The sequence below is a fragment of the Galleria mellonella genome, unplaced genomic scaffold (genome assembly GCF_026898425.1).
Source record: "Galleria mellonella isolate WM207_F2 unplaced genomic scaffold, CSIRO_AGI_GalMel_v1 utg173, whole genome shotgun sequence".
Lineage (NCBI taxonomy): Eukaryota > Metazoa > Arthropoda > Insecta > Lepidoptera > Pyralidae > Galleria > Galleria mellonella.
In genome coordinates, this window is record NW_026442016.1 from 8,690,277 (window position 1) to 8,711,705 (window position 21,429).

General features: G+C 30.0%; 2 protein-coding genes across 3 annotated transcripts in view; both read right to left on the reverse strand.

Moving 5' to 3' along the window:
- The window catches only part of LOC113515600 (intermembrane lipid transfer protein Vps13), a 55,023-nt gene extending 51,711 nt beyond the window's left edge, over window positions 1–3,312 (reverse strand). For both annotated transcript variants that reach the window (XM_052893215.1, XM_052893214.1), the window contains exons 1-2: window positions 2,984–3,312; window positions 2,812–2,898 (exon numbers count right to left, since the gene is read on the reverse strand). In XM_052893215.1, the coding sequence (XP_052749175.1) occupies window positions 2,812–2,898; window positions 2,984–3,083 (187 nt within the window). In that variant the 5' untranslated portion in view covers window positions 3,084–3,312. The remainder of the gene's footprint in view (window positions 1–2,811; window positions 2,899–2,983) is intronic.
- A 1,882-nt stretch (window positions 3,313–5,194) lies between these two features.
- LOC113515598 (CTP synthase) lies at window positions 5,195–21,067 on the reverse strand. Its single transcript, XM_026899859.3, has 10 exons — window positions 20,721–21,067; window positions 20,462–20,632; window positions 18,714–18,931; window positions 17,916–18,080; window positions 17,283–17,404; window positions 15,537–15,791; window positions 14,826–15,118; window positions 12,977–13,205; window positions 12,411–12,499; window positions 5,195–11,647 (listed from the first exon to the last, which is right to left on the reverse strand). Exons 1-10 carry the CDS (start codon window positions 20,893–20,895, stop codon window positions 11,565–11,567), a joined length of 1,800 nt encoding a protein of 599 aa, XP_026755660.1. The 5' UTR covers window positions 20,896–21,067; the 3' UTR covers window positions 5,195–11,564.
- Window positions 21,068–21,429: the final 362 nt, after the last annotated feature.

Sequence of the window (21,429 nt, forward strand, 5' to 3'; positions counted from 1 at the left end):
ATTGTACCACCGATATCTATCTATATTGAATCTAGATTACTCATAAATAAATAAGAAAAATACTAACAGTCTTTTTCATAAAAAATAAAACATACAAACATATTTTAGCTATTGAAGTGTTTTTTCACTGTTTTTATACTAAGAATTCAGCACAAAAGAAAACGCAAAACAATGGCTAAAGTAGGTTTATGGAGGTTGACGTTTTTATGAATAAGAGGGTTAATGGTTAATAACATAAAATATCAAGAAGACCTAGATTTTGAAATAGATATGCAACAATTATATACCTATTACCCCAAATGAAACAAGTTCTGAATCTAGGTCACAATGCACCAAATTTAATGGCAGACGAAAACAAGCGCAGTTGGTAAGTTGGTAAGCGTATCGCACAAGTACGGAAGGAGATTTATCTAATTTTTTTAATTAATGATCGTGATAGGTCAATTACCGTATTAAATAGAACTCAATATTGACTCAGCTAGTTAATAATTAATGTCAAAATAATTAAATATTTTTTAATATAATATGTATGAGATCGTCTTGAAACCCATTTCATTAAATAAAGATACATTAAAATATTGCGTTAAAAACACAAAAAATACAGCCAAATTTAGCATCATCTTTTTGAAAGTCTGTTCAAAAATTAAGTAAAACAAAAATATACTTAACGGGTAAGTTGTAAGATAAGAATATAGGTATTTTAGATATTCGGTGCATGATAGGCAGTGTAAACGGAGGTCAACTAATGACCTTCAGATCCCGTCTGACTCACTAACACAATCAAACAGTCTAATTTGAGGGCATGATGTCACCGCTCTGAACTTTATTACGGTGTCACAATTATATGCTACTCTGCTGTCTATACTGAATATATGCTAAGTGGTGTAGTGGTAACCTTGCGTAACTGCGGCTGGTTGCCATGCCAAGAAAGGGAGCTGTTATTATTTACCGTAGCACGACACGATATCGTAAGTTTTGACCGTCACGATATAGGCAAACAAAACAGAAGAGCAAAATATATCAGGTGCTTTTATAATTTTCCTGAACGTTCACGAATTTCACGATATTCGGAAAAATTAAAAGCATTGCTATACAATTGCATACATTTTGCATTCCTGTTGTTCATCAACTTATATATCAAGATATAGATATTTGGCACTTGTGTCTCACTGCCTACTTTGTAAAAATGCGACATGAATAGAAGAGAGATTGTTCAAGAGGCATTGTAGTAGTTTCTACAAGTTTCAGGAAAATCACGTCCAAATAACTACATACTCTTTAATATTTAAATTAAAAAAAAAAATTGTAAATATTATGATGACCGGGTTGTGTATAAATATTTTCTGTCTAGTACTAAACAGAGGCCTCCCCCTATTGTGAGGCTATTGATAATTCTTTGTTGAATTTTTGTATAACTTGACAAACAAGCTGAGAGCTAGATATGAAGATATGAATCTATTGGCAACAGTTTTCACTTTTCAATCAGTGTGTTCTCAGCTTGTTTGTCAAGTGTTACTGCAACTGCTCATGTAGTACTGTGGATGGATTTATGTACCATTATTAGTTTGTAAGAGTGGTATGGTATAGTAGAAATAAGATCCATCTCCATGCCCAATAATTTGAATGCTATATCCCAGCCCTTAAACCAGAACACACCTAAGTGAGAACACCAGTTTGGCAGCAGGAAGAAATCTGTTAATGTGACTAATGTGGATGATTTTTGTAGAAAGTCCTCTCCACAAAATCAAAAACAGAAAACAGTATATACAATTAATATTTCATGTATAACTTTCTGTTATGTTTCAGTTTATTCATTATTATTTACATTAATCTACAGGTGGTGTGTGTATAGGAAGTCTGTAAACATACATATTTATGTTAATATTATAAAAAAGAAAGTATCAATTGTTTATTTGTAATGGATAAATTCAAAAACTACACAATAGATTTTAAAAATTTGATCACCCATAGAAAGCTATGTTATCAGTAATAAGTAAATATTTAATTATTGTTATAATATTAAATTCATAATTTTAATTACAGTATAGTTTCATACAACTAATCTTGATTCCAACAACACATTTATTATATCACCCTCAAGACTTCTGTCTATGCATACAAATGTGCTACCAAAATCCTTAAATAGAAGACCTATTGTTCTCTCCTAATGGTATAGCTGTTTTATGTGTATATTTATAATACAGGTGAAAGAAAGTTGGGGCATGTCTAAAATACATTGTGTCACTCCTTTTCATCCTTGAGAAGTAAAAATATAAGTTGTATAAATAAAAATAAACTTTATTAATGCAAAAATATGCCACAAAAATATTAGGAACACTTTTACAGCTTATGGAAAACAATTAATTTTACAGTTGAATAAAGTAGATTTTTTTAATATTCATATCATGTTATGTGAAATGTAATGTAAAATTAACCTATTTATTCCTAAAAATATTTAACGTCTAAATCAAATCTCATAGAAAATAATTTACTAATATCACATGCATTAGTTAAGGAAAATTAACTAAAACAAAATTTAATATACATAAAATAAATGATTATTAGTTTTCTTGTTTGCTCTGTAAAAATAGCAAACAAAAAATTGGTATTATTACTGGCATTAATCCAGATAAAAAGAATTTTTTTTTTTTTATTTAAATTTGAATGCCTAACATGGTAAGGTGCTTAAATTCATTTTAATCTAGATTTAAACTGGAAATAACTATTAGTATCCTGTCACCTCACAATGTATCATTGTTTATGTTGATTAAGCTGTAAACCTATTATTTATTGTTATCATAAAACACTCACCCAAGTGGCCATAAACTGTCTGAACAGGTATATTAAGTTCTTCTAGAGCATTCTGTTTTAATATCAAATTTTCTAACACGACATCACCTGAAATACAATCAATATTGAATATTTGTGTATATAATGTAGGCATAAATTATAATGCAGGTATGACATCATGCCGGGGACTCACCTCCCCATATTCCTAATTTGAGCTGAGATCTGTTCAGGTTCTCCACGTAGTCCCCCAGGAACCTGTTCAGCACGTCCACTACAATCGATTCGAACACCATCGCGATAGGACTTCTTCACAAATAAATTAAAATTACATTAAAGTACTCATGTCATGGTCCGCGGCGGTAACTCATGGTTGCGTAATTTATTAAATATAGGTATTATAGACCTGCACTTTACAACAGCGAATTATTTTTATAAAAATGATAAAATTTATATTAAACTCATTTAAAAATCAAAATCTATTTTCACGAGCTCCCTAGGAGAACAACAACGCAAATCTGAATGTTGACAGCTCAAATCTTTTATTACCCATTACCCGAACAACACAAAGTAAAAAGAATAAAACATTACATTATTAAATACAAATCGATAACTAAATCAATTTACTTAGCTAATATTTTTATGTTTAGTAATCTAGTTAAAACATATTGATATTATTAACTAGATGTTTACCGCAGCTTTGGCCGAGTAAATCAATATGTAAAGTATTCTATCTGTCAAGATGAGATATAACCTATTCGTGTAGCAAATTTCATTGAAATCTGTCCAACCAAAAGGTTTTAGAGTTAATGATAAAGTGGGATTGGGTACCATAAATCTATTTTTAAACATACGTAGTCTTTATATTCTTTCAATATTATTAGTAATATAGGAATACAAAATGCCGACTATCACTACTGACACAACGACATCAATTACTATACTAGGGATAACACTTTTGATTTTCAGTCGTTATTTATAACATTAAGATATTATTAATTATAATAAGTAACGACTGATATATTATTACTATATTATGAATAATGTATTCTTCAATTAATTACATAAATCCAAAAATGGACATATCAAACAAATAAGATTATTTAAAACTAATCTTTACCCGCCGTTGTCTTCGCATGACTGGGATATTTATTTATTTATATTGAATGATTGGGAAATAATATAGACATAATTAAAAAGGGTAAGATTTATGATATGGCAACATTATCGGAAAACTGTCAATGTCATATATTTTACTCGAAACATAGATAAAGATTGTGCCTGTTAGATACGACTCGAAGTGTCAAAATTTTTCCCTATCATACCGAATTTTTTATTGGATGACAATGGAATAGTAACCCCGCCTACACTATCCGTATACACTGGCAGGACACCATTGAGGGATGATAGATGAGCATGAAAGCAGATCTGTTAGCCCATCATGACGAATGCAACAAGTATTAGTCACAATGGTTTTCAGGGGGAACCGCGTGGAGGTCGACCTGACAGGTCTTGCTAGCAATGATGCCATTGATCTTTATTACTAACAGTCCCTTTCCCCCTATTATTCCTATTACTTTACCATATTATTACCTATCCTTACTAATATTATAATTATGAAAGAGTTTTTACTTTAACCAATCATTTATTTACTATAAAATTTGTTATACACGTAGTTAAGAGAAGGAGATATAGACTACTCTTTGACTTTTTATTTCGGCCACATGGACAAATTTGTTGTGGAAAAGGTCAAAGGTAATAAATAACACCTCGAATATTTCCTGACTTCATCTCCGTTTCTATCATCAGATTCTAATATGGACTTCCATAGCACAGGTCGTTTCAGGTGATAATTTATATCACTATTATCATCATATCATATATCAGCTCTTAACTGTTCACTGCTGAACATAAGCCTTCCCTAGAAGGGAAATTTTGCCAGTTGTTGTCATGCTTGGCAGGCGTGTTGGTAACTGCAATTAGGCTTTCAGTAGTTTTAAGAGGGACGTTGTTGCCCATCCCTTAGTCGCCTCGTACGACACCCACAGGGAAAGAAGGTATGGCATATTCTATGCTAGGACTATACGGGAAGGGGGATATTTTTTATTAATATGACAGAGATCAAAGATATAATTCGTTTTCTAAACGACTTCAAAAAAGGTCTTTATTCACCTGTATTTTTTGTCTATTTTCTGCGATATCTTAACAAAACTTGAACTGATTTTGATGATTCTTTTGCAATTGGTAGAGTTCGTAATTCTCATCTTATATTATCACTTTTATACTCAGACGTTCCTTTTCTGTAGAATATAATCTTAAACCTACGAAATATATAAGTCACATAATAGATGGTATTAATAATTAACGTAGCAGATTAGCGTAGTTTCATTAAATAAAACGAGTAATCAAGATTTTTTTACTGAATAGACATTTATTAAAAATTATAACAACTGCATTTTAAAAAAAGTGTATGGAATGCACACTCAATCAGTAGGTATAATATTTCTGTACGAATATTGAAAATTAACTCTGACACGTAGCATGCACACAAGTAAATTATTTAATAAATCGACAATACCTACACTATTTAAAATATTACTGACCGGATGAATGAGGATAAACCGACGCGATAGAGATATTTATTTATGTATGCTGTATCTCGTGACTTTGCTCGCGTGATTTAGTAAATAAAGTTTCCTATGTGCCGATTTAAGACATCTATTTTACCTATGTACAAAATTTTCACTCACTTAAGCAAGGATAATAAACATCCATTACCTTAAATGTCATAATCTTTGATATTAAAAGTAGCCGCACATCTATCCAAGCAGAATACGCCAGAAGAACCGAAAGAATAGAATTTTAAAATTAATTGTATGAAATCGTGTGAAACCTCAAACACAAAAATAAAATTTCTATCTTATTCAGTGAAATCTTTATTATTAAGACCAATATGAATTAATTTTCTAAGACATTTAAGTCAAAATTATTATAGATTTAGTTTATAATGGTCCCTAAAATAGTATTTCGCTAAATTATCAAATTAAAACACTTATTAGAATTGGTCTCGTTTTTGATTCGTTCCGCGTGGATAAGTGTGCGATAACTCTAAGCAGGATTTATAATTTGTGTTCACATCAGATGTTAAATTTACAAATTAATGTTTTGAATGTCATATACAGTCGTACTCGAAACGGAATTTTTTGCATGATTCCAATTCATATACCGATTACATACTACTCTCTATATTTTACAAAATTTTGCCAATAAAAATATATACTCTTTGTTTGTAACTACAACAGCCATAAAATCACCATTATTATTATATTAACATCACAACATTGTGTAATTTAGATATAATCGAGAATGCATAAAAAAAAAAATAAGTTCCAATAAGTATCGTGCTTGTATAGTTGTATATAGTTGTAAACAATTCTCATTATAAACACATTGAAACTGTTGTATAATTATGGTTGTACAAACTATTTGAGTTTTAGTTGCAAACAGTCTTGTATTAACTGAAAATATTATTTCAAATATGTTTACAGAGTTTCATAAAAATATTGTATAGATGTTGAAGATGAACTAAAATTTTGATCCTGACTAATCATGATGAATAAAATAAATTGAGATTTAAATATTAGTCACATATATCCAGCAAGTATACATTACACAAAATTATAGAAAAAGTTATTCGAAAAAAAGTTGTTGTAAAGAGATTGAAATGAGATTTATATAATAACAAATTAATATAACTAATCATACTAAAATTACTAACATTTAATTTAGTAAAGTAAGCCTCATGAGTGACAATAAATGTGAGACTGAGATATACTTAAACCTATTTTGGGCTGCTTTTAAATATAAATTGCTATGATTCTCAAATTCCTTACTTTCTTACCCTTCCAGCACCGTAAACCTTGCGGAGACAAATTAAACTTAAATTTGTTTAAATGCAAAATAAGAGCGTTTATTACCTTATATTACTGGCAGCACATAAATTATTTGTAAATTTAAAAAAATATTTATACAATTTTCAATATTTCTGAATCATTATCATTTAAAAAGTGGCTGGTTACTATCCTAAAACATTAATAACAAATAAAGAAGTGGTAGACAAAATACCATTAAAAGTTTGGTAACTATTAAGGTTTTCTCTTAAAGATTCTATAGGTATACACAATTTCCTTAAACGTTTAATATTAATTCCATTGTGATAACGTTTTATTTCAATATAAGAGGACTTCTTAAATTAACATTGAAAAATATACAAATGTTGCCAGTAAAATTTTTGGAACAATCTTTACAATACGTTTTTATTAGATAATCATATACCCAATTACTATTAGATAATAATGGTGTAAATTATAATTTGAGGTTTACTTACTAAACAAGCAATAACAACTTTATTTAAAGTTTATATAGTAAACATTTAAATAATATTTTTTAATTAAATAAGGATTACCAATTTCACTACATTCAAGGTTATAATTACAATTTGTTATATGTCAATGGAAATGCATACTTTTTATCTACATACACTTACAAATTATTTTAATTGAGAGCCAAATGGCAACACTTGAGCAAGAGGTGTAAGGTCAGCTTGCCAGTCTCAGTAATACAGAATAAAATAAAAATCAAAGGAATGTAAATAATTTTGAACCTCCTATACTAACAAGGCGAACCCAGTTGTCGAATTAATATGGAAGATAAAAATTGTTTTTTATGCTTATAACCCAATTTTTTTTTTTAAAAAAAGATATTCTTTAAAAACTCTCTAAAAAAACACTTAAAAGAATACCAATGAATTAAATTTCATTCTGTATAGAAAATAAACATTGTTTAAAATATCATTTTGAATACATTTACACTAATGACTAATACATTTTAAAGTTAGAACATATTTAATTTATAAATTTTACATGGGGCAATTGTCATAATTCATATTCAAGTTACTTCCACAAGCATTACTTACATTAAATAGATGATACTTTTTAGACTAGTTTTTCATAGTATGCGTAGAATATGTAATAGAGTTGAGAAAAGATATATCTGCTTGCTTTGCAATCGTTTCAAAATGTTTGCATCTGCCATAAATATTACGCACTTGGCAAGTGTTGATAACGTAACGATGTTAATGACCAAGCTACTTTTGAAATGCGAAAAATACTTGACATTTGATCTAGATATTTAACCAGGATCTTAATACCTTGAATACTTAAGAATATGCTTAGATTCTAAATAACTATTATATAAAAATCAAATATTGATAGCTAATGCGTAACTCTGCAATTATATTAAATAAAAAATGGCATATAGGTACAATAATAAATTCCACAAAATATATAATTAAAAATTGTACACTTTTTAAGAGAACTTTAGAAATCATCACTAATTATATACAACAGAATCGATCCAAGATGAAAGACTTGCGATTTAAATTTCAACAATGCAAATAAACTGTGTACTAACAAAATACATTTAATAGAAGATAAAGCCATGAACCCACAGTGGGAAAAATTACCGCTGCCAATGACATTGTAAAATATATTTTACCATAAACAACGTAAAATTTAAATTTTATTGACAAATAGCTAGACGACCTTAGTGTGTGTAAAATCTTTATTGTACAGATTTTACACAGGACGCATTAAAAAGATTTAATATACAATAACGAACTTATTCCATGGAAGGATCTCTTACAGTCAACCGTTGAGACACTGAAAGAAAACTATAGGATGTTCAAGGGTAAAAACTCTGCACTTAAAGATAAAACTTAATAACTCCTAGTTAAAATTAAACACAAAGTTCCATAGCTATATTCCAATAACATTGTGTACACCTACATATATAAAATATAATAATAATACATAAATAATAAACCTGCACACATATATATATATATATATATATATATATATATATATATATATATATATATATATATATATATATATATATATATATATATAAACAACATAATACATATACAGTGGATTTCGGGTATAACGACGATAAAGAGACCACTCTATTCATGTCGTTATATCCGGAAGTCGTTACAGGCAAAGGTAAAAAGATACAGACACGTAGAGATGTATAATTTTTTATTCGCACAAATCAGTAGTTTTCACAGTTTTTTTTATTTTGAAATGATTTCCGCCTTTTCTTTAACAGTGAATGTGCGTCGAGGTAGTCATACTTATTCAAAAGTTTACTAAACTCAGTTGCTACTCAGAATATCACTTTATAATTGAACTGATATCTATAAACAATAAATAAAGGTCTCCATACTTGCTGACCGTCTTTGTGGATGTAAACAAAAGGTTAGAAATGTTTGTGAAAGAAAGACCTCTTGGTGTCTCTTTGGCGGCCAACTTCGGTCGCAATATCTGCATGGGAGTTCTAGGAATTTGTTACAAATGAAATTCATCTATTCATCTAATCATTAAAAATAGTCGCCACACCCGAACTTAGCGTTAAAGCGGCTCTAAAGTCACTATAGTTACATGAATTTTGTACTAAAACATGCTTTAAACTCAAGGGACTTAGATTTAACGTCGCTATAGATAAATGGTCGCTACAACCAAGGTCGTAATAAATGAAATCCACTGTATTTACAATTGATTCAATAAAACAGGAGTTTCAGAACAAAATTTTATGACACCTGCTTTAAATGATTTTAACAACTATGCAATCTTCAAGTTATAAGAAAGAGATATCCAAAGATCTGCAGATTTCATCTTACATATCGTCTCTTCAGGTATCAAATTAAGATGTTTATTACAAAACCAGTTTAATCCATTCAGCGTAATGTTCAAAAGTAATATCACTAGAAGAAAATATAAATTTACGAAGCTTTTCAGAAAAAAAAAATTAACCCCATAAATCTATAAAATATGCCATAAACGAAGGTATAATAATACATTCTTAACTTTGAGTTACGAGTTGTTTGAACAGTCAGCCACAAAAGTCTATGAAAGTGAAAACTCTACGATAAGAACTACATATAGTATCTTTATACAATTTAGTCATTTACATTTGTTGCTGACTATACTTATAAAAGTATAAAAATATTAACATATTTGTATTATGCTGAATTATACTGACTAGGAAGTATCTACTACAAAGTTCTAATACACATGTGACGGGACTAAGTATTTATCCAGAGACCAAGTGAATATTCTACTCAACTAGGTGTTATTTTGCATCAGTTCATATCACTGGCTATTTAACGAGTAACGATCTAATAATTTGCCTGAAGAAGAGAAACACGTGTCACAAAACGTGCACGGACGAAATGGCAATCGAAATGGTCTTGCAGCAACGCGAAATATCAACCTGATATAGGAAAATCTATTAAAAAATTAACCAATCTAGGAATTTTTGAATCCAATAACTTGCAACACTGAAAAAAATGGCGCGCTTATAGATTATTAAATATTAAATATAATAATTCAGTAAAGCAAACTGACATTTGACTAACTAAATTTTGATCTGTTTTTGACACTCGATGCTCCATCAATATATTCTTTAGTCATTTGGTATAACCGTCACTTTTACTTGAAACTAGCTCAGATGACTGATATTTGTTGTCGTGGCATAACAGATTAAAGCCGTAAATTTATGAGTTGTGACGCCGTAATATCCTATACAACAGGGACACGATATTGTCAAGATGGCCAAAACTTATATCTACCTATCTATACATGCTTTAATGTCACAATGTTACAGACAATCTACAATAGACATCATAAAAGAGAAAAATTTTAAAAATACTTTTCTGTACTTATAAAGTACAGATATTTGTTACATATAGCAGTAAGTCTTACAATTGAATTGTTCATTAATACATTACATTAATAAATAATGGTGGGATAGGGCAATGAAATTACTGGGTACAAAGGCGTGATAACTTTGTCCTCGGGTATGACAACGTATGGGGGATGCTATGGACACGGCAGTATTCTATGTGATGCCCATGGTATTTGAAACATGGTACAAGAAGTTATAATAAGAAGGAACAGTGTGACCTGACAGATTATAACTAATCAAGTTGACTTCCACACTGTTGCCCCTGGAAACCACAGTTAATTATTGTTGAATTCGTCACGATGGATCATCCGACCTATTTGATGCTCACTTATCATCAGTTACTGGGGCCCGCCAGTATATACCGCAGACTATACGGTAGGCAGTATATATGATAGCGCAAAAAAGGGTTATCCCTTCAATTCCTTCCTATTTCAATTTTCAACCATTAAAAAAAATTGTAATATAAAGGAGCAGTAAATTGCTTGAGAAGAAAACAGATTTTGCTTTGTATGAAATGTAATACAAATGATAAGATAATAAATATAAAATTCCACGACTATTTTAACTTATTGAGAGACAAGAACTATCCATACATAACTTACAAATAGCAAAGAAATATTCAACAATCTAGCAAACAGCAAATCCTTACATTCTATTACAAACGGAAACTGATTTCTGATATTATTTTAAGCAAAATCATATCCTTAGAAATTCACCAAATAATATATTACCCAATTTCATCAAAAACCGTAAGAATATAGCTCAAAAGAACATTCCAATACCAAAATCCTTTTTTAGGCATAACATTTGGCATTTTTATATAAATACGTACATATGTACGTTATCAGTTTTTTTTTTACACATATCTCATACACATTCATAATAATAATAATCAGCTCCGAATATATATAATCAATAAAAATATATTTATATAAATTTTAATATAAAGTAGAAGTTTCATTATTCTAATCATTCTTTACACCATTCACTGGTTTACCATTTTCAATAATTGATTTGTCTTCTATCAAAGTTAGTATATCTTCCTCGTCTGCAATAGATACATTATAATTAACATTAATAAAATCATATAAATATCAAAATAATTTAATCTTTTCATTAGGAGAACCTAGAGAATCATATCAACAAATGTTTTTTAACCAATTTGAAAAAGGAGATTCTCAATTCAGTTACATTTTTTATAATAATAATACTATAATATACTTTATTACTCAGACTACAATTTGGTCCATTTTGTTAGTAACAGTTTTCTTACAAACTATGTTAGTAAAAAAGAAAAGCAAATTAATTTAAGCAGTTCACTCAGATGTGACCCAGCCGACTAGATCAGCATCTAAATGAAATGCCCAATTATAGGCAAGTTATATTTATCTCCTATTACTTTTACTTTTTTATGTTTGTTACCTCATAACAACGTTAGTTGTAAACCGATTTGGAAAATTAGTATTTTTATCGGAAAAAATGTACTTACAGATTTGTCCCATAGAAATTTTATCAAAATCAGTACAGTAATTTAGTTTTTAAGTCAAATCAATGGTTTTTCCAGAATTAAAGTTTTTTTTTTTTGTGGAACACAATATTATCTCCGATTCATAAAATCATTCATATTGTATAACTCAACAGATGAAAGCAATGCGTTAATAGCATTGCTTTCAGGCCCTCACTCCTAGATACCTAACAAACTCAGCTGGGTATGAGAAATGAGTTGTATTATGTGTACCTTTTAACTTTTTTTGGTCTTTTAGAATTCATATAAAAAAGTATATTCAAATGGATTAGAAATTGCAACTGACCTGAACTAACATCGGACTGGTTCCGAGGGCTGAATCGACAGCCTTTAGATAAGTAGCTTTTAAGTTTCCCAAGCGAAGCTAATATTAATCTGTGAACATAAATAAACATATTTACTTTTTACAATAAATAGAGATCCAATCTAAACCCATATCTGTAATAATATTAAAAAAGTAAGTAAAGAAGTTACATATATAGACATTTAGTCCGTTTCAATAAAACTTAATAAAAAGGTAACTAAGTGAAAATAATAACAAATTGTAATATTTAAGCAATTAATCAATTTACTGTTTTATTATTGTATATCAGCAGATTGTCTTATGGTTGGGGCAATTATTTTTATTCTATCTTTGGTCTGTATCAATAGAAGTTCTATTGACACAGACTAAAGATCCTTTTTTTCCTAAATCATATGGAAAAAAGCACAGATTATAACTGGCTTAGCTCACTATTTAGGATAACATACCCTAAAGGTGCGCACGTCAAAAGGTACATTTGTATGTATAAGGGTTATAATTATTATAAATGCCAATAATATTAAAAATACACAAATTTAATCCAAACTAACCCTAAGAAAGGTGGACTCGGTGAGAGTGGTCTTGACAAATATTCAGGGTGAAACTGCACAGCGACGTAGTAGGGGTGAGAGTCAACCACTGCGACCTCCATACGTGTCTTGGTCTCGTCTTTACCAACAAACCGAAGTCCAGCCGCTTCGAGCCTCTCTATATACTCGGGATTCACTTCGTAGCGATGTCTGTGGCGTTCCTCTATTACTTCTTTGTTATACAATCGTGCTAAATTTGAGAAAAATTTATCGTTAATTTTGTAACATAAATAAATAAAAATATTTTTAGTACGCATATTTGTAATAAGCATTTTTTAATAGTCATATTTTATGAATCTGCCACCTAGTTCGGAATTCAATATAGGCTGAGAAGAACGGACAAGAAACTCAGCTGTTGTTTTTTTTTAAATAGAAGTTGAGTTTACAATAAGAACGTGAACGAGTTAAAATATTATTATCAATCATAGTATTCTTGAACAGACCAGTTTTTACTAGGAATACCCGTTCACAAATATGACGGATGAACCAGCCATCGTTGTGTTCAATCATATATATGTAGGTAGCCCAACGTCCCGGCCGACACACAACGCCTCTACCAATCTGGACATTATAGTGAGCATGACTTGTTTCAAGATACACAATTACGTGTATTACTATTACACACATTATATTAGTTAATTTAATGTCCAAAATGATCACGAAACTAGTCGAGTATCCTCAACTAAATTACACGAAGTCGTTATGATTAAGTTACAATAAAATATTGCAGGTATATTTTTTTTAACTCGAAACTTTTTTAGTAATCAATTTTAATCTTAAGCGTTGTTGACACATATGTTTAAATACACTATCGGGTCTTAAAATATTTGCAGGTAATATAAGATGCAATCCGGATCGAAACCTCGGCAATTACTTGCAAATTTTTTCATCGCGCTAAGTTTCAATAGTGGAATTAAAAACCTTATCAATAATTTACAAGTAACGTGGATATCACAGTATGACCATCTTACCTATTTTTGCTGTAAAATAGTAATACAAATATCGTTTTTTTTTGTTGGAATTCTACAAATTGAGTATTAGAATTCCAGGAATCTTAATGTCATTGGGGTTTTTCAATAAGAAGAAAGTTCAGGCTTTGACTCGAACAAAAATTGGGCCTTGTAAATTTTGTAATAATTTTTCTGAAGTTTGGTACAATCTGTTACTGAACTAAATAAAAAAGGAAAAGTCGATTTTTAAATGACCCTATCCATGATTATAACCGATGCTCTTTTGTATTGCGATAATAAAAACCAAAAACAGTAGTTGAATAGTAAAAAATAATCAATACAATAGACAATAAACCGAAAAATTCTAACAATGTAAGGAGATTTTATAATCCATAATATTGTTTTCATTGCTTTGTCGTCATTACATTAAAAACTACTGGGAACTGTAGCTAAACAAACCCACTTAATATAAATGTCGCCTATCATCAAACATTGTTTATAATAATGAATAAGACCATTAATACTGTGCTTGTGAATGGTATACACTTCCACGTAATCTAACAAGAAGGTTGTTTTGCGATTGTTTTATTTATACTAAAAAAAATATCTCAAATATTTTACATTTGTATTTGATATTGTATTTTTATGCAACTTAGTAAACAAGCTGAAAGCCCACGTGATGGAAAGTAGTAACTGTCGCCTATAGACATAACAGAGTCTCGCCTTTCTAAAAACCAAGGTGTTATGACTCTGTATCCTGTAATTTCAATACGGTATCCCACCCTTTAAAGTGAAACATAGCCATGCAAAGACAATTGCTTTACAGCAGACGCACGAATTCATAATGTTCATATACTTACTGATAACACTTTGTTCTAAGTACGTTTTCCTTTTACCCAGCCGCATGGTACCACCTAGTTTGCCGGTATGATGTTCAGGCATATCTATCACCAGTTTGTCTTCACATTCTGGGTTAACTTCTGTTGTGTTAGCGCCCTTTAGACCCAGTACATTCCTAGCAAATTCTATTACAGCAGCTTGTAAACCTAAGCATATTCCAAGCATGGGTTTCTGGGTTTCACGGCACCATTGGCAAGCTTCGATTTTACCCTCCATTCCTCTTTGACCAAATCCACCAGGAACTATGACGCCACTACAAAGCGCGAAAAATTTGTTTCAAAAGTTACAATGAATAAAATCATGTTTCTTTACTACTAAAATAAAGAAATAAATAAGTCAAATAAAAAAAAAGTGGTCTTGGACAATATATATATATATATATATATATATATATATATATATATATATATATATATATATATATATATTGTTTTAAAACAAAAAAGCCAATCACTGTTTTATTATGATTAGTATAGTAATTTATATATTCATAGAGCTGTTCATATCTACAGGATATGGTTATTAAGTGGAAAGTCAGTTTGTTTGTCATTCTAAGTCTTTGTTTGTTATTTATTCATACAAACTTGTCAATTAAAGGTACTTTAATTTGCCCTTCTTTCGGTGTGTCACCTATTAAAGGTAAAAAGGTAGAAAATAATAACAATTCTTACTCGCTCTTGCAGAGATCCTGCCATGCCTTATGGTAGTTAACTGGGTCGTCGATTTTCATTTGCTTCTCTAAATTGACTGCTTCAATATATGTGAGATTCAGCTTACATCCCGAGGCGATACATGCGTGTTGTAGTGCCTTAGTTACACTGGCGTAGCTATCCTCCAGTTTTGTGTACTTTCCTACTAACGCTATGTTGACTTCTTTGCGTAAATTATCGACACGCTTTGCGAGATTCCTCCATTTTTGCATAAATCTGATTTATAATAAAAAATAAATAAACTTTATTATGAAGAAAAAACACATATGTATGTGTATATTCCCGATAAGGAAAAAAGGTTCTTGAGTGGCAATTCCGTACGGGCAAACACAGTGTAGGACGACCTCCCGCTAGATTAAGTGACGACCTCAAATGCATTGCAGGGAGTCAGTGGATGCAGGTGGCTCAGGATCATTACTTATTGCAACTTATAGAACTATGTCCAGCAGTGAACAGATAATGACTGAAATAATGATGATATGTATATGGCAACCATATTTTTTATATACTTAAAAAGTAAATACTAAAATGTCACTATAAAATTATGATGTCACTAAGCAAAAATATATATGTATATATACATATATAAATTCTAGTCAAAATCTAATCGATAATAGTGCAAAAACAACTATATTGGAGAGATAGTACTTCATCAATCATGTTTGTTAAAACGCCTACCTATCGTCCAATTTAAACTCATTACTTGAATAACAATAAATTTGCCTATTATGAATATTTAGTAGGCATTTGCAAGTGACAAAAGAATAAATTGATTAGCATTCTTAGAATGTATGTGTAGTTTCATATTACTGGTTTCGGATTTCAATTATAATTTAATAAAGCGCATTAGTAGCATTTGCGATGAGTGGATAAAAAATAACACGTACGAACTGTTACAACGTGGTTTATTATTATATTAGCTTTATTATATTAGCTATGTTTATTAAATCAAGCCATAGAAGGACTGTCGTACATAAAATTCAATAGAAGCGGCCTTTGTGTGCGTTACAAATTGTAAAGAAACCTTTTAATATAATATACTTGTCAATTCACATTATCTGTTCTCGGACACTGATTTCTTTAAGACTAGCTATTGCCCGCGGCTTCGTTCGCGTGGTATTATATTTCTCCTTTAAGTTGATTTTTTTTGTAATAGATGTTTACGTTACACAAGAAAGCTATATTCCAAATTTCAACTTTCTAGACTTTGTAGTTTTTGGTTGTAAGTTTATAGCATAAATATTTATAGTTAATAAATCAGTCACGATAAACGATTTTATACGTTAAATATTTAATCTGTATGTATTTAATAAGTAAGTGTAAGAAATACTTGAAACAAGAATCACAAGGACAAGAAATAGGACCTGCGCAGACTATGGAAATTTTGTACCCGCATCCAATTTCCCTTTGTGTAATCTAGGTATTTTATAGCATAACACGTGTTGGGGAGGGGGGAAGGGATTGTTAATAATGCAGACTACCAGCCCCATTACTAGTAATATGCCCAACCATGTCGACCTCCACGTGGTCCCCCCTGGAAACCATTATGGTTACATCTTGTGGAATGCATCACGATGGGCTAACTGGCCTGCCTTTTCATTCTCGTGAATCAGTACACCTAGTAATACCCAAACTATCACCTTATTCCAGCAAAACGCACGGGCAGTATTGTACTTTATTACCAGCAAAGTTATAACAGTAACTCACCTGCCTGGTCGAGGCATAGATATGTTCAACTGAAGCCTTTCATTCAGGTATTGTACAACACCTTGATTTTCCATTAACAATGGAACATGATACACCGAACTCAAATCATGTATACAAATTACCTGAAATTAAAATATATTGTTACTCATTACATCACTCTCCTGTCCTTTCCAATCTTAAACTTACTTAAACTTATATATATATAATATGTCTGTTGTATTTAAAAATTATAAAACATATTGTTGTATTTGTATAATTATTATTTTTTATCAGCTAAATTATAATTCAGTATATATTTTCATAATACTGGTCTTATTTAATATCATAACAATGTTTCATTGACTAATTGTACTGTATTTATAACTATGTAATTCAAGGCAAGCCATTGATCATATTTTAATCATATTATTTGTAATGGTAAAATTTCAAGAACAAATAATACATAAAATATCTGACAATTCGGCTCCTATATAGATGTATAAATTAGAAGTTATAAATGCTGACGCAGTAAGGGTATAGTGATGAAATAAGCTTCTGATATAAAAATAGAGGCGTTTGATATGTAGTACAGTTAGCTTAGTCCTAAACAAGATAGCATGAAGATATATAGATATATATTATAAATAAACCTACCTGTTCAGGGCCCACATGGCAGAAATTGGATATTTTCTCCTTAACTGTATGATCGATAGGTTTCTCAGATCGACAGAGTATTAAATCGGGCGATAAACCTAAACCGCGTAACTCGCGGACCGATGACTGTGTCGGTTTAGTTTTGGGTTCACCTGTAGATTTTGGCTAAAAGAATAATATAAATAACATTAGTAAAAAATACCTAAACAAATTGCTGCTAAAGTATTTATCAGCAGTATATTTTATTATTTCCCAAATAATTAAAGATTATGATTGTATTGTTTGCTGAATATTATTAATTATAAATAACAATAATTTTGATATCTAATAACTACTTTTGTTTTATGTCACTTGAAATGGGAAATAAGCTGATGACCTACCTGCTGTTAAAATGTTAGCAATTATCTATAAATATAACAGAACCATGGACATAATCAACTATAGTCTTTCCTACTTAGCATAATCATAATAGTTGTATAAATAATAATATTCAAGGAACAGCTTTTTGCCCACTACTTTCTATGCTTTGATTTCAGAATTAAGATAACCAATGAAGTAGAACCCTCTAAATAGTGTATCGAGATAAAATAGATATACATCCAATTGAATGCAGTTATTTTTGCATGATATCGAAACAAACTTACAGAGAGACAGACAAAATTTCCAAAAAGATTGTTTTGGTATCTATTGCTTTTATTAAAATCCATTATATAAATTTTTCTCAAACATCTCCCATGTGCAGACATTGTCTAATTAATATTTTATTATATTAATAAGATACACAACAAAATCACTAACCATTGGCACTAAAGAAACATGTGCACAGCAGAAATTTTCTCTTTTAACTCTAAACTGGAACTGTCTGAATGCCTCTACAAATGACATGCCCTCTATGTCCCCAATAGTGCCACCAAGTTCCACTATGCACACCTTAGGGGGGGTGTTTTCAGGTGTAACAGGAATGTGAGCAACTCGCTGCACCCACTCCTGTATAGAATCTGTTATGTGAGGAATAACTGAAAGAGAATTTAAATATATTTAATGCTATACAGATATATTAACATAATTTATTGTCAGTTACATAGAGAAATATTTCTCAGGTATATACAGTAGTATCTGCATTATCCAAGTCCATACAATCCAAAATCCGGATAATCAATTTCAAAGACAAATCAAACAATAATTAAATTTTAATATTTTCTATTATGTTTTACATACTTCATTTAGAGGATATAAAAAAAATATTATAAGCTAGAAAAATAATGGATTACATAATACCATTTATAAATCTGTAATTAAAGCTGTGAAGAATAAGTGTAGATAATCAAATATTTCGATAATTGAAATTCAACTGTAGGTAGGTATTTAAGATTAATTTCTGGGGTGGAAAGGAGAAGACTTGGCCCTTTAAAAAGGAGACATGTACTGAATCATTGGATAACTTCTATTAATATTTTGGTTCTCCATAACTCCTCTAAAGAATAAATTTTTAAAATCATTTTCTTAATAGTTTTCAATTATTCATCTTTATCATAACCATGGAAGTAAGATTACTTAAGTATGTAATCAAATAATTAACAAAATCCATTTAAAATTAGACAAAGACATGGATGCAAAAGTATGAATGGAATTGGAACTCTTAAATTATATAAACCTTCATACCATTATGTTCTTTATGATATTAAACCATAGGTCATTTTATGTACAAGTGTTGCTTTTTTATGTGAACCTGATGAATTTGGTAACCATTGTCAATAGACTACAAAATAATAATAATGTATTAATGCATACAACATGACTTTGATGATCTAGAATTCCAAATCTAATCAAAATCTAATTAATAAATTAAATATGTATTACTATAGAATAATTACATATCTAGATTTAATTCAATTTAGCTTAAGACTTAAAAAGTCTTGTAACAAATCAACTTTCTCTTACTGATCCACATTATTTATTCAGGTATGTAGTACCTGAATTATAATGTGTGTTAGTGTGGATCATTACTTTACATATATAAATATAATTGTAAAATATATGGGTTTCAACTACATAGCTAGTGATTTTGTCCTTGTGAATGTGTTTTTTTAAGGTGAAAATGAAATAATGAGCACCTGTGCTATTGGTAGGCACTGGAGAGCCACCAGTGAGGGATGATAGGATAAAGCAAGTTAAGTATCGATTGTGACACATTATTAACTAATCAGGTTTAAAACTAAAAGATTTCAATCACCAACTTTAACATATGACATTTATTCATATGTTGCCTTGTTTCCGAGACACTGTAACCTGAATAAAAATATTCTAATACACAGAAATATTTAGGGTGCTTTGACTTAAAAGGCACGAAAAAATTACATATGACCAAAGTTGATCATCTTACTAATGAACTCATAAAAATAAAGTTATTGCGACATTGAAAAATAATATAAATTTGTACACCTTTAAAGGCGTTCATAACCTAAATATTTAGGGTTCTATTAATTAATGTTCTTATTTATCTATTTATTTAGTTCTATTTTAAATCAAATAAATGGTGTACTTGCCTTGCACTGTTTTGCCAAGATAGTCCCCACGCCTCTCTCGTTCAATAACTTGCTGATATATTTTGCCCGTCGTAATATTGTTGTCTCTATGTAGAGTGATGTCCAGGAAGCGCTCATAATTGCCAAGATCAAGGTCGACTTCGCCTCCGTCGTCTAAAACGTAAACTTCACCTAGAAAATAAAAATAGACTGTATCACGCCACCACGTAGTATAACCAACACAATTAAAAAATATTAATGAATGATAAATTTATCTTACCATGTTCGTAAGGAGAGAAAGTACCAGCGTCAATATTTATATACGGATCAATTTTTATTGAAGTCACATCGATGCCACAACTCTTTAAAATCGTGCCAAAAGAACTGGCAATCACGCCTTTTCCGATACCGCTTATAACTCCACCAGTAACTAATATATATTTCATGTCAGGCATTTTAAATAAGGAAAACGAATTTTCCACTTACAATAAATTTAATATATTAATTTAAAACAGACGTTATAATTTATTTTTTTTCTAAGCACGCACAATATATAACCAAGTACAAAAAACACGTTCTAAACTACAAAAATGCGCGATGCGCGTGTTAAGTCGATCGCAGCATTTGCTGACTTTGATAAAATGACAGATTACATAGAAGAAATAATAAAATAAAGACTGTAAATCATTATGGTTGTCTCCTTTCTTCTTATGTAAATATAATTAATAAAAAGAGGACGAAAGATACAACATCAGTTGTTATTTTTGCCAATTCATAGCAGGCTAGTGTATAGAAAACTAAGAACAAGGAATTACATAGAAGGAATGATAAAATAAAAACTGTAAATCATTACTTCCTTTCTTCTTATGTAAATATAATTAGTAAAAAGAAGACAAAAGATACACCATCAGTTGCTATTTTTTTTTATTCATAGTGGGCTAGCGTATAGAAAATGTTTGATATGTCAATTATTTGTCAATGACAAATTT